General features: G+C 33.2%; 1 protein-coding gene across 1 annotated transcript in view; it reads right to left on the bottom strand.

The window, feature by feature from the left end:
- LOC118191412 (beta-alanine transporter-like) overlaps positions 1 to 24,563 on the bottom strand; it is a 533,418-nt gene that overhangs the window by 31,956 nt on the left and 476,899 nt on the right. Inside the window, exon 9 of the mRNA XM_085824846.1 lies at positions 1,685 to 1,863. Coding sequence (XP_085680972.1) covers positions 1,685 to 1,863 — 179 coding nt within the window. The remainder of the gene's footprint in view (positions 1 to 1,684; positions 1,864 to 24,563) is intronic.

The raw sequence follows: 24,563 nt of genomic DNA, 5'->3' as shown, positions 1-24,563 counted from the left end.
CTCTAGAAAATCCAGTTCTCCAATGGAAGATGTTTTTTGAATAATTTTGGCAGCAGAAAAATTGAAAGTGCGATTTTCGGACCAACAATGTTGAGCAACAGAAGACTTCTGTGTTTCCTTTTTTCTAACATATGCCTCATGTTCTTTGACGCGAAATTTTAAGGCTCTCTTAGTTTGGCCAATGTAAATTAAACCACACTGGCAAGGAATCCTATAAATACCCCAGGAATTCATATCCGGAATGGGGTCCTTGAGTATAGAAGTTGGAATTTTATTGATGGGAGAATAAACAACCCGAAAGTAAATTTCCAAACTATTATGCTTCACTTGCATATATCTGTATAATGATATACACATGCAGATATTGTTTTATTCAAAACATCTTGATTTCAATATATTTTATTATAATAAGCATCATTTTAGACAAAAAAATCTATTACTTTTATAGACATATCCTTTAGTATTACCTATGAAAAATATATTCTACACACATAATTACTTAATGGGATATTAGAAGGAAATAATCTGAAACCTTTACAGATACAACCATTGGAATTTTACGTAAGAAAAGTATATTCTACTCACATAATAACTTGCTATAATAATACAAGCATATGATTAACCTGTAACGGTAAATCCTATGCATATACCTGTAACAGTTACAGATATATCTGTTGAGATTTTACATGAAAAAAACATGTTCTTTTTACATAATTATTTGCTGTAATATTACACGCAAATAATCTGTAACCATTACAGATATATCGTTTGGGATTTTACATGAGAAAAACATGGTCTTTTTACATAATTATTTGCTGTAATATTACACGCAAATATCTGTAACCATTACAGATATATCGTTTGAGAATTTACATGAGAAAAATATGTTCTACTTACATAACTATATGCTGTGATATTACAAGAAAAAGATCTGTAACCATTACAGGCAAAACTCTTGTAATGTTACAAAGAAAACACTTGTTTCTGTTACTCAGATAACCCATGGCATCCCAGTTTCCATGAGGTTTCTTAGTAACCTTACAGATTGTTTTTTACAGTGTGACATTATTTAAATGGAAAAATTATGAGCTGTAGATCTTCTTTCAACAAGATGGAGAACAGCCTAATTTTGCGAAATATATGCGAGACGAATTAAATCGTCGCTTTCTTGGAAGCTGGATTGGAAGAAACGGATCTATTCCGTATCCAGCAAGAAATCAAGATTTTACCCCACTAGACATTTTCTCCTGCAGATTTGACAAAAATAAGATTATCGGTGGAAGAATTAATAACTCTAATTACCTCAAGGAGAAAATAACACAAGAAACGACAAGAATTACACCAGACATTCTTACAGAATATAGACTAAACTGAATATTGCTATGATGACTGCAGTACTGCTAATGTTGTACACATTGAAACTTATTAATTTTTTTCGAATGAATTAAATAAAAGAAATTTCAGTTCATTTCACATAACACATACTTCATAGAGATGTGATAAAATGACCTCCATTCATTCTCAGTAATGCTATATAAAATTTAGTTAAATTCCAAAAGCAAACCAACTAAATTCACTTTTTATCAATATGATAACGCATAATTCAATTCAGATAGAATTAAATCATAAGCAATTGTATTTATAAATTCCTGTATCAGCATACCAAAGATAACGCTCTACTTACTTGCTAGGTCCGGACGTGCAGTAATCTTTCCACTTCCAGTATTTGCCGAACATTTCAGCGTCGTGGAGAGTAAGGAGATTTTTCAGGTACCTCGTTTCCGGCAACCCCAGGCAAAGTAGCGAGCTGGACAGTAATAAACATCCAAAAACGGTCATCGGCAGGAATGGATATTCTTCTCCCTGCGGGAAAATGAAAATTCCAGAGTATTACATAACTCTATATATTATCAGACATCACGTGATGTTCTAGTCTCAGATAATTCGCTGCGCTGTTAGCGAGCTCGTAAAATTTGTTTTTTCCTTAACTTCACATTATAGTGGATCTATATTATTATCAGCGTTACATTGCGGATTGTATGCTTATTGGAAGCAATTAAAATGTTATCGCTTTCAGCGTTATCACGCAGTTTTTCTATACATACGTAAATGCGTACATTTACGTGATGTAACAAAAAGAAAAATGGAAGATTTTGTACAGAAATATGTAAGGGGTGTTGTTAAATACATCTTTTATTAATTAAATAATGTGCAAATTGCCGAAATGGAAACGAAACAGGACAGATCTATTAGTAAGGCAGAAAAGAAGCTTAGACTGGAGTAAATTTTGAATAAAACTTTATCAGCTTCGAGATATAGGTCCTTTTTGTTTTCTAGAAAAAAGGAATATTTGCAAAGGGGGAGAAGTGAAGACTAAATTTATAGGGAAAATAATGGGTGGATAAAAAAGAAAATGAACATACCGTTACATATCAAGAAGAATATTACTAAAATGTAAAGATATCCATTTTCTTCAGGTTTCATTATAATTTCAATTTCTTCACATTTCATAGTTATTTTCCTCGACAGAAAGCGTTCAGGTTATTTTCTCTTTTATCCACCCGTACTTCTTTCCAGATCAAGGTACTGCTTGACGAGATTCCCAACTTGTCGCTAAGCAAGCTAACGTACTAGAAGCAAGAGTCATTTTCAAAATGGCAGAGCATTATGAATTTCGTAAAAGCGCAATCAATCAAGAAAGCTTAAAAAGCAAGAAACATCAAATGAAACCATCATAAATTAAAACTTACATTTAGGTTTTTGTCTTGAAGAGCAGTCCACGGATTGTATGTGATTTTGATAAACGTTAAGAAGATAGAAAAGGCTTTTTTGGGTTATCTTTATATTCTAAGGAAACACAGATTCGGCAAAATAGGAATCAAAGTAACAATAACAACAACAACAAATCAGCTCAAATTCAGCTTACCGCTTATTCTGGCATTTTCAATGCGTTCATCCAAAAGAATAAAAAAATTACATATTCATTTAAATTCGTTGTGATTAAGATTTATATATTGACACAGGACGCAAAGTCTTGCTTCTCCAAACAGAACCTCAAAAAAGTAGCCGAAAGAATTAAATATTCATTCAAAATTCATTATGAGTGTTTTTTATTAGATAACACAGAAGCATCCGGCTTCTGCAAATGCAACCTTAATAAAAAGAAGCCAAAAAATTAAATATTCATTCAAATTTCGCTGTTATATTTTTATTCAGTGACACAGAACACAAATTCTGGCTTCTTTAAATCAACTTTAATTGAAGGAAGCCAAAATATTAATTTAGTGACACAAGAAATAGATTTTTATTTCGTAAGAAAAACGTACTTTGCATTTACAGTAGTCTTCTGCTAAAGGGTTGTCGTAATAATACAACCTCGAAAATGAATTAAAGTTAAGCACATTTTGCATTTCACTGCCTTTTTGACGGTTTTAACGTAAGGGTTACCCTATTTACCGTCTTTTCTATAAATATGGTTTTGGGTCCTCCCACTTTTGCAAACCCTTTTAACTTCTGTAAACGAGGAACCCATGTCGAATTGCCCTTAAAATCATACAGTTTTACTCAAAATCTATATCAGTTGAAAGTTTCTTTCATTTCTAATAGTTAGTAATAGCTGTGCCAAACTAGTAGTCGAGTGGGTAAGACTGCTGAATACTGAGAAGTTCGATTCCAGGCGAACAGGCTGGTTGCATGGTTTATTTTTATTGTTTTCCACAATGCGTGACGTGAATACGAGCCATTTTCCATTAGAAGTCTTCTAACTGCGACTTTGACACTACCAAAGAACTGACATTCCCTGCAAAAGTCTTTTAGTGTTTAGTCATCCCACTATCTGGTACTAGATAAAACCCTTCAGGAGAAGAGTTAGCAGACCAATTTTCCAAATTCAAAAATATATACAGTTACAATGGATATTACATAAATGAAATATTTTACATTATACCTAATTGCATAGCATAAAAATTCATATTATTTAAGTCCATGATTAAAATCATGATAAATATAATACATTATTTGGTGATATCCATGATAATGATCATACGTAAATCATAATCATGAGTCGTAGAATAGGCTGATACATCTTAGAGCTCTATCTAAGGTTGACATTACATTGGCTTTCCCTTTTATTAACTGAGGCATATTTTACGTACAACACAAAAATTGATCATTTTACTTTCCTTTTAATTTGACACTTCGAATAAGTTTTATCTGCTCACTGTGGTCAATACTGTTTATTCGGCGACCGAAGATGATTGTATTTGCATGATGAAGTATTGCATTTAAACTGCAGCTGAATGCGCAATGGTCTGAATCACCGATCTTTCTACACTAACAGTATTCTGAATTTCCTAGTTCAAATCTTTTAAGATATTTTGGAAATGGCTCGTGATCAATAAAGTACTGTGCTATAAAGCTATTATATGCTTTAAGTTCATAAGGCATTTTCTCCCTCCTTTCCGCGTGCCTTCGTGGTGTAACTGGAAACATGTCCGAGGCGTAATCTCGAGATCCGCAGTTTGAAGCTAGTGATGGTAATGCAGATTTTTCGATTCCCTTGCTTCGAAAAATTCTAAAATGTCTTTAAAGTTCTGCCCGAAATTAAAAGTGGTGGACGATAATTCGTCTCCACCAGGATTTGGCGACTTGTCCCCTCTTCCCCAGTCGCCCTTTAAGAGGGGGATTGCATAAGATAGTTTCTTCCTCAATTCTGCGTGCCTTCGTGGTATAACTGAAAGCACATCATTCAACGCGTAATTGGGAGGTCCGGAGTTTGAATCCTGGCTGGCTAGGATACTGGGTATATTTTCCACCCCTGTTAAAAAAGATCCTAATGACTCAGCAAGTTCACTTTTGGGAAAAATCTATAAGTGTATCTTCCCCTTGATATGTTATTACATCTGAATTGACATTCTTACATCATTTTATTTTTTGTTAATAGGAAATTTTTCAGGAATTTCCAATAAGTTTACATCATTTGCTGCCAATTTAGACGGCTAATTTGTATTCTTATTTTCTTGTATTCCTATGTGCTCTGGAACCCAGCAAAGTACTGGACGTAATATTGTAACTGTCACCGCTCAGTATAAATACGACCCCTTCGCTTGAGGACCGAGTGAACGACCATCAGATGATAGAGATGAATCGGAGTCGAGTTCGCGGTAAAAGTTTCTTTTCTTAAGTAGGCTTAACGGCTTTCCGACCATCACATACGACACTCCCGCCGAAGTGTCTGTACACTAGCGAAGGTGGATTGAATGTCACGCGGAAGATGGAGATTTATTTTGCGAAGTAGTTTTGGAAAGAAAAAAAAAATCTGGCGGTGAAGGTCCTTTATTCGTATTTAGCTAACGTTTAATTAGCAACGTTTAATTAAAACACTATACGGTGCGTTTACAGAAATTTTGGACAAAGTTGGTACAAAAGGAAGAAATGAAAAAATCAGTATTATGACTTCATAACTTTCAATATACAATCCTAACAAATCTGTATGATTCTGTTAAAGTTCATACAATTGTTTTATTTCTTCGTAGAACTCAACTTTTGAAATTATGTTTAAAGTTATGGTTTTCTGTTTTAAAAATAATGGCGATTTCCAAAGTCCTTCCTTTAGGGAAGAGAAAATAGTCAGTAAAATGTAGTACATTAATCGTAACTGAGTTGATAATAATTATTATCATAACTAACTAATTAATAACTAATAATTATTATCATAACTAATTAACTAATTGAGTTAGAAAATTAAGCTGTAAAAAAGGAGGTAAAAATAAAAAGTACAAACCTTCGTGCATTTATTATTATATTTTTTATTTTTACCTCCTTTATTTTTACCCTTTTTTAATAAGTTTCAATATATTAGCTTCCTTCAATATATTAATTTAAGACGCTTAAAGTAACTTATTACATTTTTTGTTACCTCTACGTTTTGTGCCGTTTTGCAAGTATATTTATATCTGTAATTACACTGCTTTTAAGTGAGACTTGGTTAATTTCAAAAACTGAATTAAATAATACCGATTAGATCATTTTCTGCAACTGTTAAAAAACGAAAACACACCTTCGGAATTTATTACTTTTCCTTATTTAGCTTCCTTCCGCGGTTTGCATAAATCCTATTTAATTAATTTTTAGATTTTATACTGATTTTATTACTGTTTATTACTTAAATTTGGATTTTTATCTCCTTTTGCGGTATTTTATGCTACAGTATTTTACCAGCAATAAATTACATAAGAACATAATAGCATTTTGAAGTGCCCGGAAGTAGCCTCTTCTACTCTGCTGCAGGTAGCGGAATTCAGGTGTATAATTAGCAGTGGGGTTGTCTGTGAAGAATATTTAAATTTCTTATGAGAAAGACGGGAAAATGCTTACTGTTAAGAAAGAAGTGGTTTGTCTGGTTATGCGTACTTTTTGGACAGTCATGGTTCATGAACTTGAACTGAAATTATAGTACATCGACGAGCTTAAACATTTTAATAAAAACTACGAGTAGTTTTGGAAATGGATTTCCTCATATAATAAAGACCTAAAATAAGACCGGACGAATTACAGTATTATAGAATATTACTTTATTTTGAAAAGAAAGACTGCAGTACTTTCCGAGTAGATTTTCAATTTTACAAAAAAAAAAAAAAAAAAAAAAAAAAAAAAAAAATTCCGAGTTCGGCAATGTTAGGTTTAAAAGTGAATTGTCATCAAGTATGATGCCTAGGTATGCTCGTTTGCGATCAGATCGGTCTCTTAAGGTGTTTTCCATAAAAATTGGGACCATTCTGCGTTTGTAATTAGGTTCCGCCCTGTGATGAATTCTGGACCATATTCTCGCTGATGAGACGGCCGAATAATCAATGCGTTTGCCATTCCCAACCAATGCTGAAGTAACAAAGTGTCCGGTCGTTGGGAAAAATAGGAAAATTAAACTTAATTTTTCAGGATTTTGAAAAGCCGATGCTCAGACATTTTTGCCCAAATACTTAATGATAGTTTTGCATTCGAGTGATGATTTAATAAGAATTGATAATTTCGCGACTCCTCATTTTTAGGAATAGCAGATTGCTCATACAATGCTGCAATGCTGCTACCAGTTACAGTAAGAAATAATAATAATAATAATAATAATAATAATAATAATAATAAAAAAAAAATTTCCTAAATGCTACATAAGAAAGATTCCTGCATCTCATTATCCACCAAAACTTAATCTTAAGATAATCTCAATTTCAGATTATGCTAAACTATTAAGAGTTTTTGAAAGAAGGGAACATGAAAAATCAACCGACCCCAATGGGATTTAAACCATAGATTTCTTATTTTCTAACTGGTCCTGATAAACACTCATACCATCACAGCGGAATGTGAAAAGTTCTTACATTCTTCCACACTTATGAATCACAGGGGAGAAGTACAAGACCTAGTCGAACGAATGTGGGTAGTGATGAATTATTGATTATCACATTTTAGGTCGGAGGTACACTGAGAATTATTTGGATTTTTAGTGCCTGAAATCCAGAAAATCATCTGTGCTCTTGCTTGGATCCTCTAATTGCTAGCAGAGATACTTATAATTTTTAAAGACTCGCCTACTTATTAATTTTGTATGCTTAACTTGTTCACTTTCATTTATTCATCCACTTTCCCGCAGATGCCTTTTCATATTTAACATTTTTTATTAGAATTTTTTGTTTTATTTAAAATATTGCGAAATGATGATTTATTTTAATGAGAAGAACATTTATGATTTACTTTTAATTGGGAGAAGATGTCAAATTTCTTACATTTGAGGGAACATAAGTTCAGAAATATTGCTGTATTGATTTTCCTGTAGAAAATAAAATAATATTGATGATAATAATAATAATAATAATAAATCCCACAAAATGAAACAACCGAGAGAAAAAGTTTAATACAATTTGTTTTCACCAGCCAAAAAAAAGTATGCGAAGTTTCTGTCATAGAATTCCGTTAAAGCGAATACATAAAAATAAAATCAACAAAAACGAAAAATTTCACAATCAAATGGGTGTCTGACATTTGTACAGAGAGAGTAGCACCGACGCGGAAAAGATTTCGATCCAATTTTAACTATGAAGCTAGCAATGCGTCGCATCCCCTTTTCATCCATCGAACCGATGCGGAAAAATATTCGGAAGTCGAACACTTTTTTTCCTCTTTTTTTTTTTTTTTTTTTTTTTTTTTTTTTTTTTTACCCTGAAACCTCACGTTTCGTGACCCTCCTTTTATTTGTTACAAGCTCCCATAAAGGAAAACTGGTGGAAAATTTCATTCCGATTTGGAGTGCGTCAAGTACATAGAAACATACGATTCCTAACCGCAAATCCAAATAAAAATGGTTTTCCGCGTAAAACATTATTTGAAGAAGTCATCGAACGATATAAGTTTTCTAATGCTTCTTCTTGTGATGGAAGAAACAAACTAATGGCTCCTAAGCAATGTCATCGAAAATTTCGAAGAATTCGCTACGGTCAACAAGAGCAGTTTTCTAAACAAACTCTTAAAACAACACCTAACTAACTGACGAATTGACATGCTTTTTTCCTTGCTGTTGTTTGGTAATTAGATTACCAAATGTCTAAGGCAACTTACCTAAACAAATGCAAAGTAGTTCAGTGCGATAAAAATTTTTAAAGATTTCTAAGATATCTGGAAATTTTCATAAGGTGTTATAAAGCCCGTTTATGCATGTCTTGTTTATGCGTCTTTTACACAGCTGACCTATTGAGTAACTTCCGATCTAAGTTATCCTAAAGGCAACAAACGGAATGTGTTACTCAGAGGTAAAACCATCTACTTACTATCTGCCAGCCACAACCTTAGGTCGAGGCCAAAACAGATCAGTCGGGCATTAATTGTCAAAGTCAAAATTTTAAATTTACATTTGTACAAAATACAGAGTTGTTTTGGGTGTATTGCATACGTTTAAGAAATACATCTGAAGTTATTATAATAAGATTTTCCAGAATAGTTAAGACAGTAATTGACAACCGCCTACAGTAACAAACATGGAAACAGTAAATACAAAAATTTTAAAGTAGAAGTAGAAGATCATAGTTAGACAAATGTCAGGCATATGTATTAGAAAAACACAGGTAAATGAACAATAAGGATCGACACCCTGTTCAGAATCTACACGCTATTGAAATGAAGTATATAGTCATAAAAGAATCAAGTCTGTTCTCTAGAGTCCAAATTAAAGTGTAAATGAACATCATTTATGTTACATAAACCAGAGCATACAAAGTTTTGGGATAAAATTCGCACAAAATCAGAAGCTGAAGAAAACTACACACTTACTTCATACTTTAAATATAAGTCTTTGTATATTTAGGTAACGTTTAGCATGTTCATATGAATACAGTAGACTTTCGATTAAACGACGTAATATCGGGGATGTGCAAACTAAACAAAGAACATGGCTAACTGACAGCAGTTAAAAAAAAGCTCAAGCGTAAAGAATAATCGATATTACATGTAACAGAAAACACGTTAAAGAATTGTTTTTATCTATACAACTCGTTTAAATTGGAGACAGCTGATTATATAAACTAAATCAGCATCTAAAATAAGAATAATTTAATTCAAAACATAAAATTAATTAAAAAAAACAATTCCGAAAAGTTCCAGATTTTAACGGTCGTCCAAAACGATTTCTTAAAGGATTTTTACACTATTGCTGAGCTCGCAGTCGTCTACCAGTCTGCTATTGCATTCATTGCTGCTAACACTATTTTTTGTCTTTTTATTTTTATTATTCAGCATCGATTTCTTCGCACATATGACATGTACAATTCAGCTGCAAAATAACAAAAAGAGTAAGAGCTGTGTAGCAGCATATGTTTAGATTTACCGAGGCAGTGTTAAGTGTTGGTATGCATTTTTCTTTCTCTCTTTGTTTTTTTTTTCAGGCTTTTATGTTCATTATACCAATGTTCAATTTTTCTTTGTAAGATGACTTAGAAAACACTTTTTTTATTAACGTTTTAACGTTAATAAAAAAAGTTATTAACGTTTTGTGCGCTACATTTATTTATTCTACATCACGTTCTTCGCACTTACGCCACATAAAATTCAATTCAATAGCCAAATGACAAAATTTAAAAACAGCATATCTTTAGAATTTCCGATAGACAGTCTCGCGAGCTGGAGATAAAAAATATTGTTACGGATTTGGCATTTAATAGCTAATGTTGATAGAATTATAAACTAAATACCGTGCAGTGCAGCGCGTGACGAATATTGGGAAAAAGCTAAGCTGAGAAATAAAAAATACAAGAGCATGCGCATTTAACATTTAATAAATAAATATCTCTTTTTGATTTCGAGAAAATGCCAGAAAATTCTCGCGCATTTAAAAAGCTTATATAAGCCGCATGAAAACCTCTCAGTTCGTGGTCCCGCACTATTCACCATAATAGTCGGTGGTAATGTATATATTTTCGTTTTCTTCTTATTTAGCCAAGATTTTACTTCATTTTCTTTACATATAGATTTCTTTACATATAGATAATTTGATAATTTACTTATCAAATTACAATGCGCTATGGACTTTGTTCCTGCCAAAGCAGGTAGACTTTGTATGTAAATAGATTTTACGCTTGTGAAACGTTTCAATGTACTGCAAATTGTGTTTTTCATCATTCCACTTTCCAATTATTACTTATCAGAAGAATAATTTTTATGAAATTTCAAAAATGCCTTACAATGCATCCTGCAAGAGATGGCTAAACCATAGCTCCAATCAACTAAAATGCTTTTCATCCCTACTAATAGATGGCGCCTCATTTGTTCAAGTATACTTACTCTACGGACGGCGACACAGGAGCCTCCGTCGCTAGTAATCTCTCAGTTCTAGCACAGCATGTGCACAAGTACTTCCACATTATTGGATACAACTTACTCGATTCCTCAAGCATTTAAAAGTATAATATATTGGTAAAGGCCATTAATGGTCGATTGCCTCTTACTAAGTGATAAGATATAGACATAGACATCTCAATTCGTCAGTTAGTTAGGTGTTGTTTTAAGAGTTTGTTTAGAAAACTGCTCTTGTTGACCGTAGCGAATTCGCGGATTACCTTTCTCTAGCTGTTTTGGATTAAGTTCTGTTGAACGTTTGAGTAGTTAAAAGATAACTACTGTGAGATATTGTAATACTGTACGAATATCTGAGGAAATTGAAGCATTTTGTTTTATTTGTTGTAATAATAATAAATTTTGTTCATTTTTCATTGGTTTGGTTTGGTTTATTAGATTACGGCAAAGCACTCGAGGACTTTCTGCCTTAAGGGAGGGATGCCTTCGTGGAGAACTTTTTAAGGGAAACTGGTTCGTATACACGTTACACATGGGGAAAACCACGAAGACCCATGCAGCCAGCCCGTTCGCGGGATTCGAACCTCAGACCGAACTACCAGTGTTCAGCGACGTTACCGCTCGGCCGCTGGTGGGCCATTTTTCATTGGACTTGTGCATTCAATTCATAACGAACCCAATATTTACGTATAGTTCCATACCGTGTTGCCATTATCTGCTTTCAGATAATTGAATTTGTTAATCAAAAATTCATTAAAGTTTTAGAAAATATGAAATATAAAATTCAAAATTCTGGTTTCCAGGTGCCCATGTTCGGGTGGAGAACTACATTATTCAAAATTTGATGGCTCTGGGTGCCGTCGTTTTTTCACAATGCGAGGAACATACATAGAGTGAATTATAAAATGAATTTATTATAAAATCATAAGAAAATTTGTTTTATAGTTCTGATGAGAAACAAAGTTTTTAGAACTAGAAATGGGTCTTAGCATTAAATGATATATAGATGTTTTTTCTGCCACCATTAGTTTCTTTTAAAATCAATGATTGAATTTTTAGAACAGTAATGTTTTCAAACTTCGTTATTTTTTCCTAACATTCGTAAAATTCTAGTTGGAGGTAGAAAACATTTCGTTTCATACGACGACACAAAATTTAAAATTTAACGAATAAAAGTTAATAAAATCTGTATCTTTAAATCTTTGAATAAGATTTATATCACATCGTAAATTAGCTCTATTTATACATTTTCTGATGCTTTATTCACATTAATTTTTAATGGTAATGAAAACAATGTAAACAATTTTGAAATATTTTTACCACTGAGTTTGCAATAAATCCATAAATGAAATGGCTTAAGAGGGCAGCACAAAATTGCTCCAGGAGCCGCCAATCTAAAACCACACTGACGTAAACAATTGCTAGAAATAAAATTTAAAAGATGAGTTGAAATGAAAGATGAGTTTTTCATTTGAATAATTTCATTGAAAACGTGCCATTGAGCCTAAAAAGATGAAAATTAAATAATAATAATAATAATAAATATTTTTTATAAAATAAGTTTTTACTTAAAGCTTATAAGATAATTAATGAACTAAAAGTAGGAAAATAATTTATCGTACAATTTAATGGGAATAAGGAGTTAAATAATTCTTTTAAAAAATTCACCTACAATTCTTTATCACGAATAATAAAAGGGTGGACACCTAAATAACAATACCGAATAATGGAATTGCATTAACAAAAGTATAAACGATCAACTTTATATATTTTGCAAAAAACATCTTTTTTGTTCAGCTTTTATTGTTCGTGATAAAAATTGTACATGAATTTTATGAACAGAATTATTCAATATCTTGCTCAGTTTAAATTATTTGATAAATTGCATTTCTGCTTTTTGTTCATTATTGTTTAAATGAATTATTCTTTGACATTTATTTATTTATTTTTTATTATAACAGAGATTGAATTAAGAAACATTAAAAACGCATCAATAAATGAGGAACTAATTCTATTGAACTTGCCTTAGAAAAGGAAGCAAAAGCATTGTGTTCCGAATAAATTGAAGTTTTATAAGTAAAACTCTAGTGTACCATTGGCAACTTACTTGCTATGTACTATAGTAACCCTAAGAAAGAAACACGAGCAAAAACCCTCAAGAGAAAAGTTGATTAAGCAGGAAAAAAAAGTTCTCGTATCTCTATGTGGTCAGACTAAAATTTCACCCTCTCTCCGCTGTTTAAGTGCAAAAACGTGACTTGGTGAGTTGATTGCTATTGTTCATTACACATTCTTCGGAATTGTACCCCCGCGTTCTAGAATGCCGAAGTCAACCCCCCTTTCGATTCCGCATTCAAGCTCTCGCATCATTTGCAGTCAATGAATCCTTCGAAATCGCGTGCAGCATCATTCCCCTCCTCCTTTTCCCAATCCCTCCCCTGGTACATGCAATCTCCTTTCCGTTCCCAATAGTCACTGTGACCGTAAACCTCTGTGGCTAATTACCGTCCACAGCGTAGCGGTTATTTCGCAGCTGTAATCCGTAATTGTAGAGAAGGTACACGCAAAAAAGATCCAGCAGGAGAAAAGAGTAGGAGGAATTTTCTTTAAAAGCAACTTCAAAAGCGGTGATAAATGAACTAAGAATCTTTTTTAAAATATCAGAAACAATAAATGCTAAGCATGGGACACGATTATAATTCCCGTATACAGTCTGTCAAATTTCATGTCAGAGGGAACTGTGCGTTAAAAATATTCAACAGTGACAAACTGAGCTTTGCATCGTTTTAAAGTAGTAGAACAGTTTGTGAAAACGTTTTGACGAAGTATTTCAACAAACTAACTTAGTTAAATTATTTTAATATGGCTAAGCACATAAGAACTTTTCCACGTTCAAACGAGGAAAGCAATCGTTCTGCAAATCCTTTTGAAAAATTCATGTAAGTGCTGATTGTATTTTTTTAAAACATTGAGGAAGAGCTTTCTATAAAACATTGAAATGATCAGAAATTGCAAGAATTAGCTGTAAATGTTTTTTTTTTCATTCAAAAGTACATACTGTTAAAAAAATTAGCTTTAATCAATCCGAATCGGAAAGTGAAAATCACAAATATAACTAGATTTGGCGATACAGGGTTGCTTCGGAGATTTCAGAAAATTTAAGTTATTTGAGTATGGAAAAGCATATAAAGGCTATCACCCAATGACGGAGGAAACCTTCCTGAAGGTCTGTGCAAGGAAAACTGGCTCGAATTCACGCCACATATGCGAAAAATCACTAAAAACCATTCATGCAGTCAGCCCGTTTGGCCTAGATTGGAAACTGGATCAAACTACCAGAATTAAGCGGTGTTAATTACTCGGAACTGATGGAAACTACTAACTAGGATTTCACATTTTAATTTACATTATTCCGCGCTACTGTCTGAAAGACTTTCTTAAAGTACAAAATAAAGACCGTGTTATGTAGCGAATTTAAATTATTAATATGTGTTTTAAATTATTATTATTATTATATTTTTATTTGTATTCATGTGTATTTTAATCTGGGAAAAAAGTATTCTTAAGCTAAGGTTTTATTTAACTCATTATTCTTGAGTGGGAATTGTAACAAAGGCGAGAGACAGTTGCGAGGACACACATCTGGTTTATGGCCTTTTCACTAACAATGTCGCCCTTTTAGCTCATGCGTGTGAAACGGAAGTTGTTTTCTTGTCGCTTTGTAAGTTTGCAGTTTTATTACTTCAAGACAGTGGGGGTGGCTGGTAATTGGATTTTCGTAAAAGCTTAGTTTCACTTGTTAGTTGGGGGGTCTATTTTTTTTTCTCACGTTATGTGAGTGCAGATGTTTTTCGGATTTCATTGTCAGATTTTCTGGTGTTTGATTCGTCATGGGTGTGTCATTTTCTCAATTTAGATAACTTAAAATTCCGGGATTGGTAAGATTTAATTTTATGATTTTTTTGAAAGCCTATGAACTCACAGAGGCGGAGAAACCGAGTTTTCCTGGGTGCTTGCACCTGGCTAGAGTTCATTATTCTCATTCTGATTTTCAAGAAGAGTAAGAGGAGAAAAAGTGGGGGCTTGACCCTTCGGGTCTTGCTTCTCGCAAGCCGCGTGAACAGCCGACAGAGGGTATGATTTTTCTCTCGGCTTTTAGCTGGCGAGAATTTGCGTTGGCATAAGGCATAGAGCTCAGCAGAGGAATTTCGATTTCTCTTATCCCAAGAATTGTTCGGCAGATTCTCTTGGTGATCCTGACATCCTGATGCGGTATTCCTGTTTTACCGGCTTTGACTTCCTAATTAGATTTTGTTCCAAAGGTGCTCTACGCTTATGGTGAGTTTCGGGGCTTCGAGAATGAAAGAGACTCGTGTAGGACCCTTCTAAGGTGTGCATTGCTGTTTATTCTGCCTGTGCGAGCTGCGTCGATTTTTTTTTTTCATCATTCCATGCTCTGGAATTTATTTATTGTAAGGACAGCTTCAATGGTGTTGCAACCAAGTCATCTTTAAAATTCGCAAGAACTGTCTGCCTCCATTAACGATGATTTTGTGAATAAAGGACAGCAGGAATAATGTGGTGCTCGAGTAAACTTTGGACGCGGGACGATCTGTTGAACTCTCTAAAACTCCGTATTAATCCGTCGATGATGGCATTCTCGATCTCTTCGAATGGTCAACGCAATGAGTACGACGATCTGTTGAACTATCAGCACTCCATATTAATCAGTCGATGATGGCATAGGAGTTGAATGTATGAACTTCACCCAGTGAGTGAATTTTTTTTTCTGTCTTTTGTATTTAAATTGTAACCGAGTAATGATACTATATTAATATACGGTACAACCGCCTAAATTGTGAGTTATGTAATGTAAAAAAAAATTTAGTACACCTAACATGAGTATAAGATTTAAAATGATATATATGTTAATTTACATCTTAAGGTTAATTTGTAGGGGACTGATCAGTTTACCTAGTTATCATATGTTTGAATATTCTAGAAATTAATAAATGTGTTTGATATGTATTTTATGTTTCATTTGTTTAATTTAGTGTAGTTTCTGTGGTCTGTCATGTCCCTCCATTTGTTTGAGCCGGGGGGCTTTTAAGAAACATGGAGTTTACTTGAATTTGGAGTTATTGATTTTCCCTTTACATAGGTTACTCACAACGCAAACCTAAAAAGTTAAATTGTACTATACCACTATACGATTGATTGATAGATATGATATACGAATATTTATAAGAATGTCGATATGATATATGAATATCATGAATAAGATTTTGAATGTTTTGCATTATTTGATATTTTATTTTTGATTTTTTTTTTTTTTTTTTGTTAATTTTGTCCGGCACCTTGCAGCAAAGTTTAAAGTTAAAAGGTATTAAAACAACAACATAATTTTTTTTTATATAACAATGGTGCCGTGACCAGGATTACTGGCAGACCAACACATACAAATTTTTCTATATAACAACCGGAAGAAATTCTCCCCAGTAAGCGAGGAATATCCCAGGTGCGTAAAATTGCTCGCAGAACAAACTAATAAACAGTAATTACCGAGTTTAAAGTTCCAGTGGTGGAAAACACACTATAGGTATCCAACCAGCTATATTACTTCTGAGCTCAGTAACCGATTAAAAGCTTCGAAGGCAGCCTAACTTTCCAATTATTGCTCATGGGGAAGGGTAAACACTTCAGAAAGCTTGTTGAAAAATCGCCGCCGGGCTATCAGAATTTTGCCTTCTGAAAATTTTCAGAAAATATGGCGTCTTTGGCCCGGATTCTTCAAGTAAACCCCATTTAGCGATATGCTTTATGGACAAGATTGGGTAGAAGGGTTTGAAGTAAACTCACTAGTTCTACTTTAGCTATTCTTATAACTCAACGTCAGTCGACTCGTATTTATAAGCTCTCTAACATAATACAAATAAACTCATGCAGAAACAACTGAAATTAACACATGAGAAACCCACTAAGCGGCCGCATATTAATAATTTAATAAAATATGCAATGGACCACAGGTTCTTGGTATTTTAAATTTCAAACCACATGAGAAAGAATAAAAAATATATGTATCATCATTGTACGAATTTATGTACCAAAAAGGGACGCTATTTTATATTTATCTGAAATATTCTTTTAAATCTTTTTGTGTACAGTGTCATGTGCCATTAATGGTACCTACAGCATAGTCTAAGAAAATACGAAAGACATAAAAAAAAAAAACTGCTGTACAAAATGAACTAATGAAATAAGTAAGTATATAATAAATAAAAACTAATACTTAACGATATAAAAGTGTATCAAAATCAGCTTCCCTTCAAATAAATACAAATACTTAAAAAGAAAAAAGCTGAATATCATGATTATTTTCAAACAAAATAAATAATCCTGACTGGTTTTGTTCTACATTCGAAAAAACATTTTCTTTCGATAGACACATTTAAAATTTTTCTGCTCTGTATTAAACGTTATATTTTTTCAGGGGGGAGGGAAATCAGACCTTTTATTCTGATTTAAATTCTTTTTCTTGATTCTAAATATTACCTAGTTTAAACGGGATTGGAGTGATATCGGAAGGATGTGTAGTGGTATTTACACTACCACATTAACCTGAAAGAAGTGATACAACGAGTTTTCTTTAACCTTCATCCGAACTATCTCTCCTGAAAAGAATAAGTATGATGGAACTGACAGATCTACGGAAAATCTGCGATTGGAGACACGAAAATTATTTCATAGCGTTAGCTTACCATGACTGCTGAATTAAAAAAAAGTTTATTTTTTGCATACAACTAACACGAGGACCAGCATACGAATCCAATCTTGAATCATTTTATCAAATAGAATTATGATGGTCGAGTAGGTTTTTGTTTTATGCAATGAAAAGATGGAACTATGTATATTCTGTTGTTTAATAAGTATCAGACAAACAGGCAGGCCCACATTATATTTATCAATGCCATTAATAATACTGAAAAGATGGTGATTGCTTGAACTAACTTCATGTGCTTATGAAATAATAATAGTATACTCACTATTAAATAATAATAGTATACTCACTATGAAATAATATTAGTATACTTGGCATTTAATGAAGCGTATAATGCGGACAGCATAGACATCTATGAATCTTGAAAAGAACTTATTTTAGATGTCATTTTGTTGCTTAGATGCATTGTTTGAGACGATGCGGGAAAGCTTTTCTTACTACATCTGAACATATCCTATAGAATAGCACGTACTTCAAAGCTGAGGGCAGGTTTCAGTTCTTTAGTTATCCGCAAATGAAATGCAAATATTCCGTGCCCAGTGAAAATAGTCCAGAGCTGTCAAATCTTGAAAGCGAATAATCAAATCAAATCGTCAAAGAGGGAAATCGTATAGTTTGGAAATGTAGGTCGGAGTACAGCCACACTTGTGTATGGTATTGCGTCGTTCTTTTCAGCCAAATTATATCCGTCAACTTTCTTGCCCACAATCAATTGTGGCGTTCTTCATTGCTCCTCAGCCGTGCTGCCGTCACTTTGTTCACATTTTTGGCGGCGATCTTCATTGCATCATAGCAGTATCGCTTAGAGTCTGTAAGATGGCTTGTTTAAATCCAGGGGTGCCGTAATCTGCAACAGCACCGATCAACGATACTCTTCGTATGTTAGCAAGATTCATGTTACAGAGAAGTAGAAAACAAAATATCTTATTATGTTTATATGGGTATGCAAAAATTTTTATTGGAATATAGTTTCCGTTTAGAGAAAAAATACTGCAATGACCTGTAATTTATCTTTGAATATTTAAATTTTTTTAAAGTTCTGTAACCGAAAGTAATATATCTTTTAGTTTATAAATTCCCGCTTTAATTATAATCCACCGGGAGCAGCCAAATAAAGTTTGTTGCTAAAATACAAGTTTGGTTTGTTTGTTTTATGATGGCAAAGCACACTAAAGCTATCTGCTTAAGGGCAGGGACACCTTCGAGGAAGACTTTCTAAGGTGTTAAATTACATAGCGAGATATAGTAGGAGTTATACGTAATAATGTATTTATTCACGTATTTTCTCTCTTTTTTTCAATTGAATTTACCGTCTAAAAATCGAGAGGGGGAAATTACGTAAATAATTTAATTTCTGAAAACGCGGCATTGTAAGTATATAACAAATGAAAAGTAGTTGTATCTTAATGAATGAAACGGAAGCGAAATGATATTTGAAATTCTTTATTCACATGAAGTGTAGTTTTTATTAGGTACAAACAAAGTTTTTTTTTATTTAATTCGATCATGCAGTTATAATTTAATTCGATAAAACATTTAAATGTACCCCCATTCGAGAGCATTCAAAGGCAGAGAGCATGTTATATCGAGCCTAATTTCAATTCAGGTTTAAAGTTTGACGAAAAATTTAAAACCTCGAGTGAAACAGAATCGCGCAAAGAAAAGCGACAACATCCTGCACCTGTCTCTCAGTTGTAATGATGGTTCGGTTTATTTAATTATGGCAAAGCACACTAGGGTTATCTGCCTAAGGCGAGAGATGCCTTCGTGGAGGACTTTCTAAGGGAAATGGCTCGTATATACGTTACACATGGGGAAAAACACGAAAACGCCCATGCAGCCAGCCCGTTCGCGGGATTCGAACGTCTGACCGAACTACTAGTTTTCAGCGACTTTACCGCACGGCTGTTGATGGGCCCTGAGTTGTAATGAAAAATAGATACTACAACAGTTAAATAAAAATTATTCAAACAGTTAAACTTAAACAAGTTTTACAAAATCATATGTTAATTGATGCATTACTACTTATGAAACAAAAACACACAGCCATGTGAATAACATAATACACAGGATATTCGCACATGCTTTAGACGAGGTTCGTTCTATTTGCCGAAATATTTTACCTAAATTTTTTCTGCTTTAAATGTTCTAATTCATAACCTTTATTCTTAACTATTTTATGACACCAGCGTTTTCTAAACTGTGGGTCACGACCTGCAGCAGGGGATCGCCAAAATTTAGCAGTTTTGATATTTCGTTAACGTATTATAATTAACGTATATTAACGTATTATATTTTAGTTATTTGAGAAATGCTTATGAGGTCCCACAAAAGTTTCATATATATTATGGAGTTCTGGGGGTTGCGAAAGAATCTTAGGGATAAAAAGAATACCACTGAAAAAGGTTTAAGAAACCCTGTACTACACCATAATTTCCAAGACAGTAAAGCCTTTTATAGAAACAGAAGAGGTATTTTATCCCATTCCTCTTTAAACAGGTTTGCAAAGTCCAAGGAGGGCTGTTGGTCGACGTTCGGATAATCCGCTTTTTAAAAGATCCAAAGCGCAAAAATCCATGCATCAAGACATTTAGTAAGGATATGAGTGAAAGACATATCTTTGATACCTGTTTCTTGTTCCATTTTTTCCAAGAAATCAAGAAATTAAAAGTGCTTCTTGATGTGTGGATTTTGATGTTTGCTTTATCTTTATGCAGTTCTACTGATTGATAGAACTGTGGATAAAGCGAAGGTATTTCATATTTGAAAACTGGCTACAAAACATGTTCCTGATAATATGTGGAGTTTGATAATAAAATTTTTCTCTATTCTATTTTTAATTTATAGTTATATGAAAAGCCAGCAACAATCAAAAATCCCTTTGAAAAACTGTATTTAGATCCTTTGAACCATATTTTGAATTTTTTCTCCTCTTTGATGGTAATAATTGGATCTTTTTTTATTGCAATCATTTAAATACCCCCGCAGTTAATCTATTGTGTCAACTTTTTTCCATTTTTATTCGGATAAATGTTTTTCGTAAAGAATTTTGCAGCCCGTTCTGTGTTCAGCGATATGTCGTGGAGAATGATGATGCACATTATGCTTTTTAGTCTTTTTAAGATTTATTTCATCGTTAGTTTTTTTGTTTATAGTTAGCATTGAGAGCATTTTAATAAGTTTCCAACTATCCTCTGATTTGCCGGATTTTATTTTAACACTAAAGATCTTACCTTTGCACCATTAGAAACATTCCGTTATTTCCTTATAATGTATTTGGAACAATGTTTTCACTTGAAAGCAAACTCTGACGTTTCTTTCCTTTCTTGTCGAAAATATTATCTATCGTAGCTTTAGATATCGAAAAACTATGGCTTTCACAGTGTTTTTAATATGATCAATAATAGATATGAATCTTTTTCTTCGGAAAGAGCACAGACATAGCTTTCCGTCCACCGCTTCTTTAAAAGTGCTATTTTGCATGAAAACAAAATTATCAAGAATCAGACGATAATTTATACTTTCAAAAATATACCTGCAGCTAAAAAAATTCTAAGTAGATGACTTTTTTTAATAGAAAAGCAAAATAGTCTAAAAATGTGAGAACAGCCTCTGTATTTATAATAATAATCAATAATTATATTAATTTACAAATACAGGACTTTTTTTACTGGACGCTGATACGTTCCAGTTCTAGGTCTAATTATAACCACTCTGACAATATTATCATTGCCTTGCTGTGTTTTGACAGTTTTTGCAAGTTCCTATTTTAAATATCCTGCATTATCAGTGTCTAACTAATATGACATCAACTTCTTTAAATTTCATTAGTCTTTCGAACAATTTCGATCGTTGTTGAAGCTTATTTGATTATTCATTTGACCACGTCTTTTAATTGTGCAAAATTTTTGAACTAACTGCCATCTACTAGGTCTATTATTTGGAATTTCAAGATGGTCAGGATCGGATAACGCAACCAAAGAAGATTCAGCTTAGAAATATGCAAGGGAGAAAACTGAAACCTCATTAAGATCCTTAGATAGAGGACAAAGAGGCCACTAATTAAGAACTAACTAAATTAGGGTGACTCCTGTCAAAAATTCCTCCTGACTAAAAATTATATTTCAGCGATTATATTCCAGCCTCCCGGAGGCCTCTGAAACGAGGACGAAATGCAGACTAGATTTTCCACTTTATTCTAGTTCTCGCAGTATAATCTTTGATTTTTCCTTATCGCCATGAAAAAATTTCCAATGATTTTAGGTAATTCATGGTTGGCTTCAACGAAATTCATACCGTTATTAGGTGCTGTTTTGCAGTCCAAGGAAAACAATTTTTGTGTCTGTGTAAAGAAACACTCTCTTAACTCTTGAAACATCTGTCACCTTTTTCACCAGTTTTACTAAGAGCACGTCACATAATAATTCTGAACGTGGAATAGTCATTCCCTCCAAAGGACCAAGTCTTAATTTGCTGTAAAGAAGGATCACTTTAATTTTTGCCTTGCTGTTCAGACAATCGTCTGCTGTGCTGGAAAAGCCATTAATTTCAGTTACAATGACATAATCCACTAACATACACTCAGTAATTTAATCCTCTTAAATTCCAACAAACTTCTACGAAAAATTTCCTATCTTTGTGTCTGGACGTAGCAGCTCCTCATTTCAATCAATTTTCATCTGCCATAATTTTTGCACGAATCTTTCAGCTTGTGTAATAACTGGGTTACAAAAGGTAAAAAATTCGAGCAATTTTGAACAAAACTGAGAAGCTATAAATCACAAAAAACAATAAGGTTTCCTTCCTTTTGACTCCCATTTTAACCCAAATGGTGTGTGTGTGAGATTATAGCAAAGTCTCGATGGCTATCTGCTTAAGGGGAGGGATGCCTTCGTGGAGGACTTGCTAAGGGAAACTGGCTCGTATACAAGTTAAACATGGGGAAAACCACGAAAACACCCCTGCAGCCAGCCCGTTCGCGGGATTCGAACCTCGAACCGAACTACCAGTGTTCAACGACTTTACCGCTCGGCCTCTGGTGGACCTTTAACCCTAGTGGCTATACCGTGCTGTTACTAGTTTTAGCAAAGGTCATATCCCTTATGACTGGGAGGAACACGATCCAATAATTGCTAATTGCTTTTCATTTGAAGACCATTTATGAAGTCTCATATCTCCATTATCTTATTAATTATTATTAATTACATTCTTCTTAATTGCTGTTATAGCCTAAATGCAGTAGCTACGATATCTGCATCTGTTAATATGTCGTCCACACAGAAATCAGAGAATGCAGTAACTGCATACAATGGGTAATGTTCTTTATCATCAAGGGCTAATTGTTTTAATATGCTGGCATTAAATCAGTGATCTCAAGTAAGATCAGGAAATATCTAGCGATACAGAAAATGATTTTTCTGTATTCCAAATGAATGTCGTTATTTCTCCTTTAAAATACCAAAAATGTTGTCAGCTAAATTCAAAATTGAAATGGTTTAGTTTATTTAATTTACAGCAAGCACTCGAGGCCGATCTACCTAAGAAAAGGGATGTCTTCGTGAAGAAAGTTTTAAGAACAATTGACTCCTATACACGTTACAATGAGAAAAACCACGAAAATGCCCATCCATCCAGCTCGTACGTCGGAATTCGAACCCCGGACCGAACTATCCGTTTTCAGCGACTTTACCGCTCGGCCGCTGGTGGGCTCTGAAAGTTGAAATAAACAGTCTTCTTTGTTTAAACCTATCTCTTAGGGAGATTTATGGATATCGCTGATATTTGATTCCAGGAATCAAGTACTGCTCGATCCTTAATCAAACATAAATTTTTATTTTTAACATATATCACAGTAGTAGCAAAAACACTTTTTTATTTTTTTGTTGCAAAGCAAGAAGAGACAGATTGCGCAACTGTATTTTCATAACTAGTCTATTTCAGTTACTGTATACTGAAGTTTTAATTTCAGTTCGCTCGGCCGGGGTTGCATTAGTTTGAGAGACACTAACAGACGCAGTATTTGGCGTTTAGTTAGAATTTTGTGTTCTTTGAGAAAGCTAGTAGTAGGATTTAAACTTAACAAAATTTATGAAAAAGATACTAAAAAACTAGCATTCACAACAAGATGAATTAAACAGATTACCTCCAGGTTTGAAAAACTCTCCAACTGTCTTTAAAATAGCCTTTAGAGAAATTTTAAATAAATAGCAAAATCAGTTTGCTTAAATTATTTATTTGAGATCATAGTATTTCCCACAAGATTTGAAGAACATTTGGAACATCTTAAGATAACATTTGACATGTATGAAAAATAAAATATAAAATTAAAACTTTCAAAGTGCCACTTTGTTAAGAAAAAGTTTTTTATGATATGAAGTTGAAGCAAAAATGTATGAACCCCAGTAATAAGAATATTAATATTATTAAAAAATTACAATCTCCCTAAAATGTTACAAAGTTACAAAGATTTCTTGAAAATATTAATGTGTATCACAAATTTATTCCAAATTATTCAAGAATTAGAAAACCCCTGTAACGAATTTACTTAAAAATGATACTCCATATAAATGGACTACTGAATGCCAAACAGCTTTTCAAAATTTAAAAGAGGCCTTAATTTCAAGACTCATTTTAACTCTTATTAATTCAAAATTTCTCTGCCATCTAAAGAAGCTGTTGGTACAATTTTGAAACAAGAGCACACAGATGGTAATTTATATCCTATACCTTTCTATTCACGAAAGTTAATATGTTATGAGAAAATTATGTAATTACTGTGTTGGAATGTTTAGCCATTGTAGGTGCCATAGATAAATTCTATTACTGCTTGCATGGTAAACATTTTACTATAAACACTGTTCATGCTGCCCTAGTTGGGCTTAAAATACAGAACATCCTACAATAAGAGTATTTGGATGGTCTTTAAAATTATGGATATATGATTCTGATGTAA

This window comes from Stegodyphus dumicola, chromosome 10 (assembly GCF_044657685.1).
Source record: "Stegodyphus dumicola isolate Sdum_Otavi_A_Nest chromosome 10, ASM4465768v1".
NCBI classification, from domain to species: domain Eukaryota; kingdom Metazoa; phylum Arthropoda; class Arachnida; order Araneae; family Eresidae; genus Stegodyphus; species Stegodyphus dumicola.
This window is presented reverse-complemented; position numbering and strand designations above follow the sequence as displayed.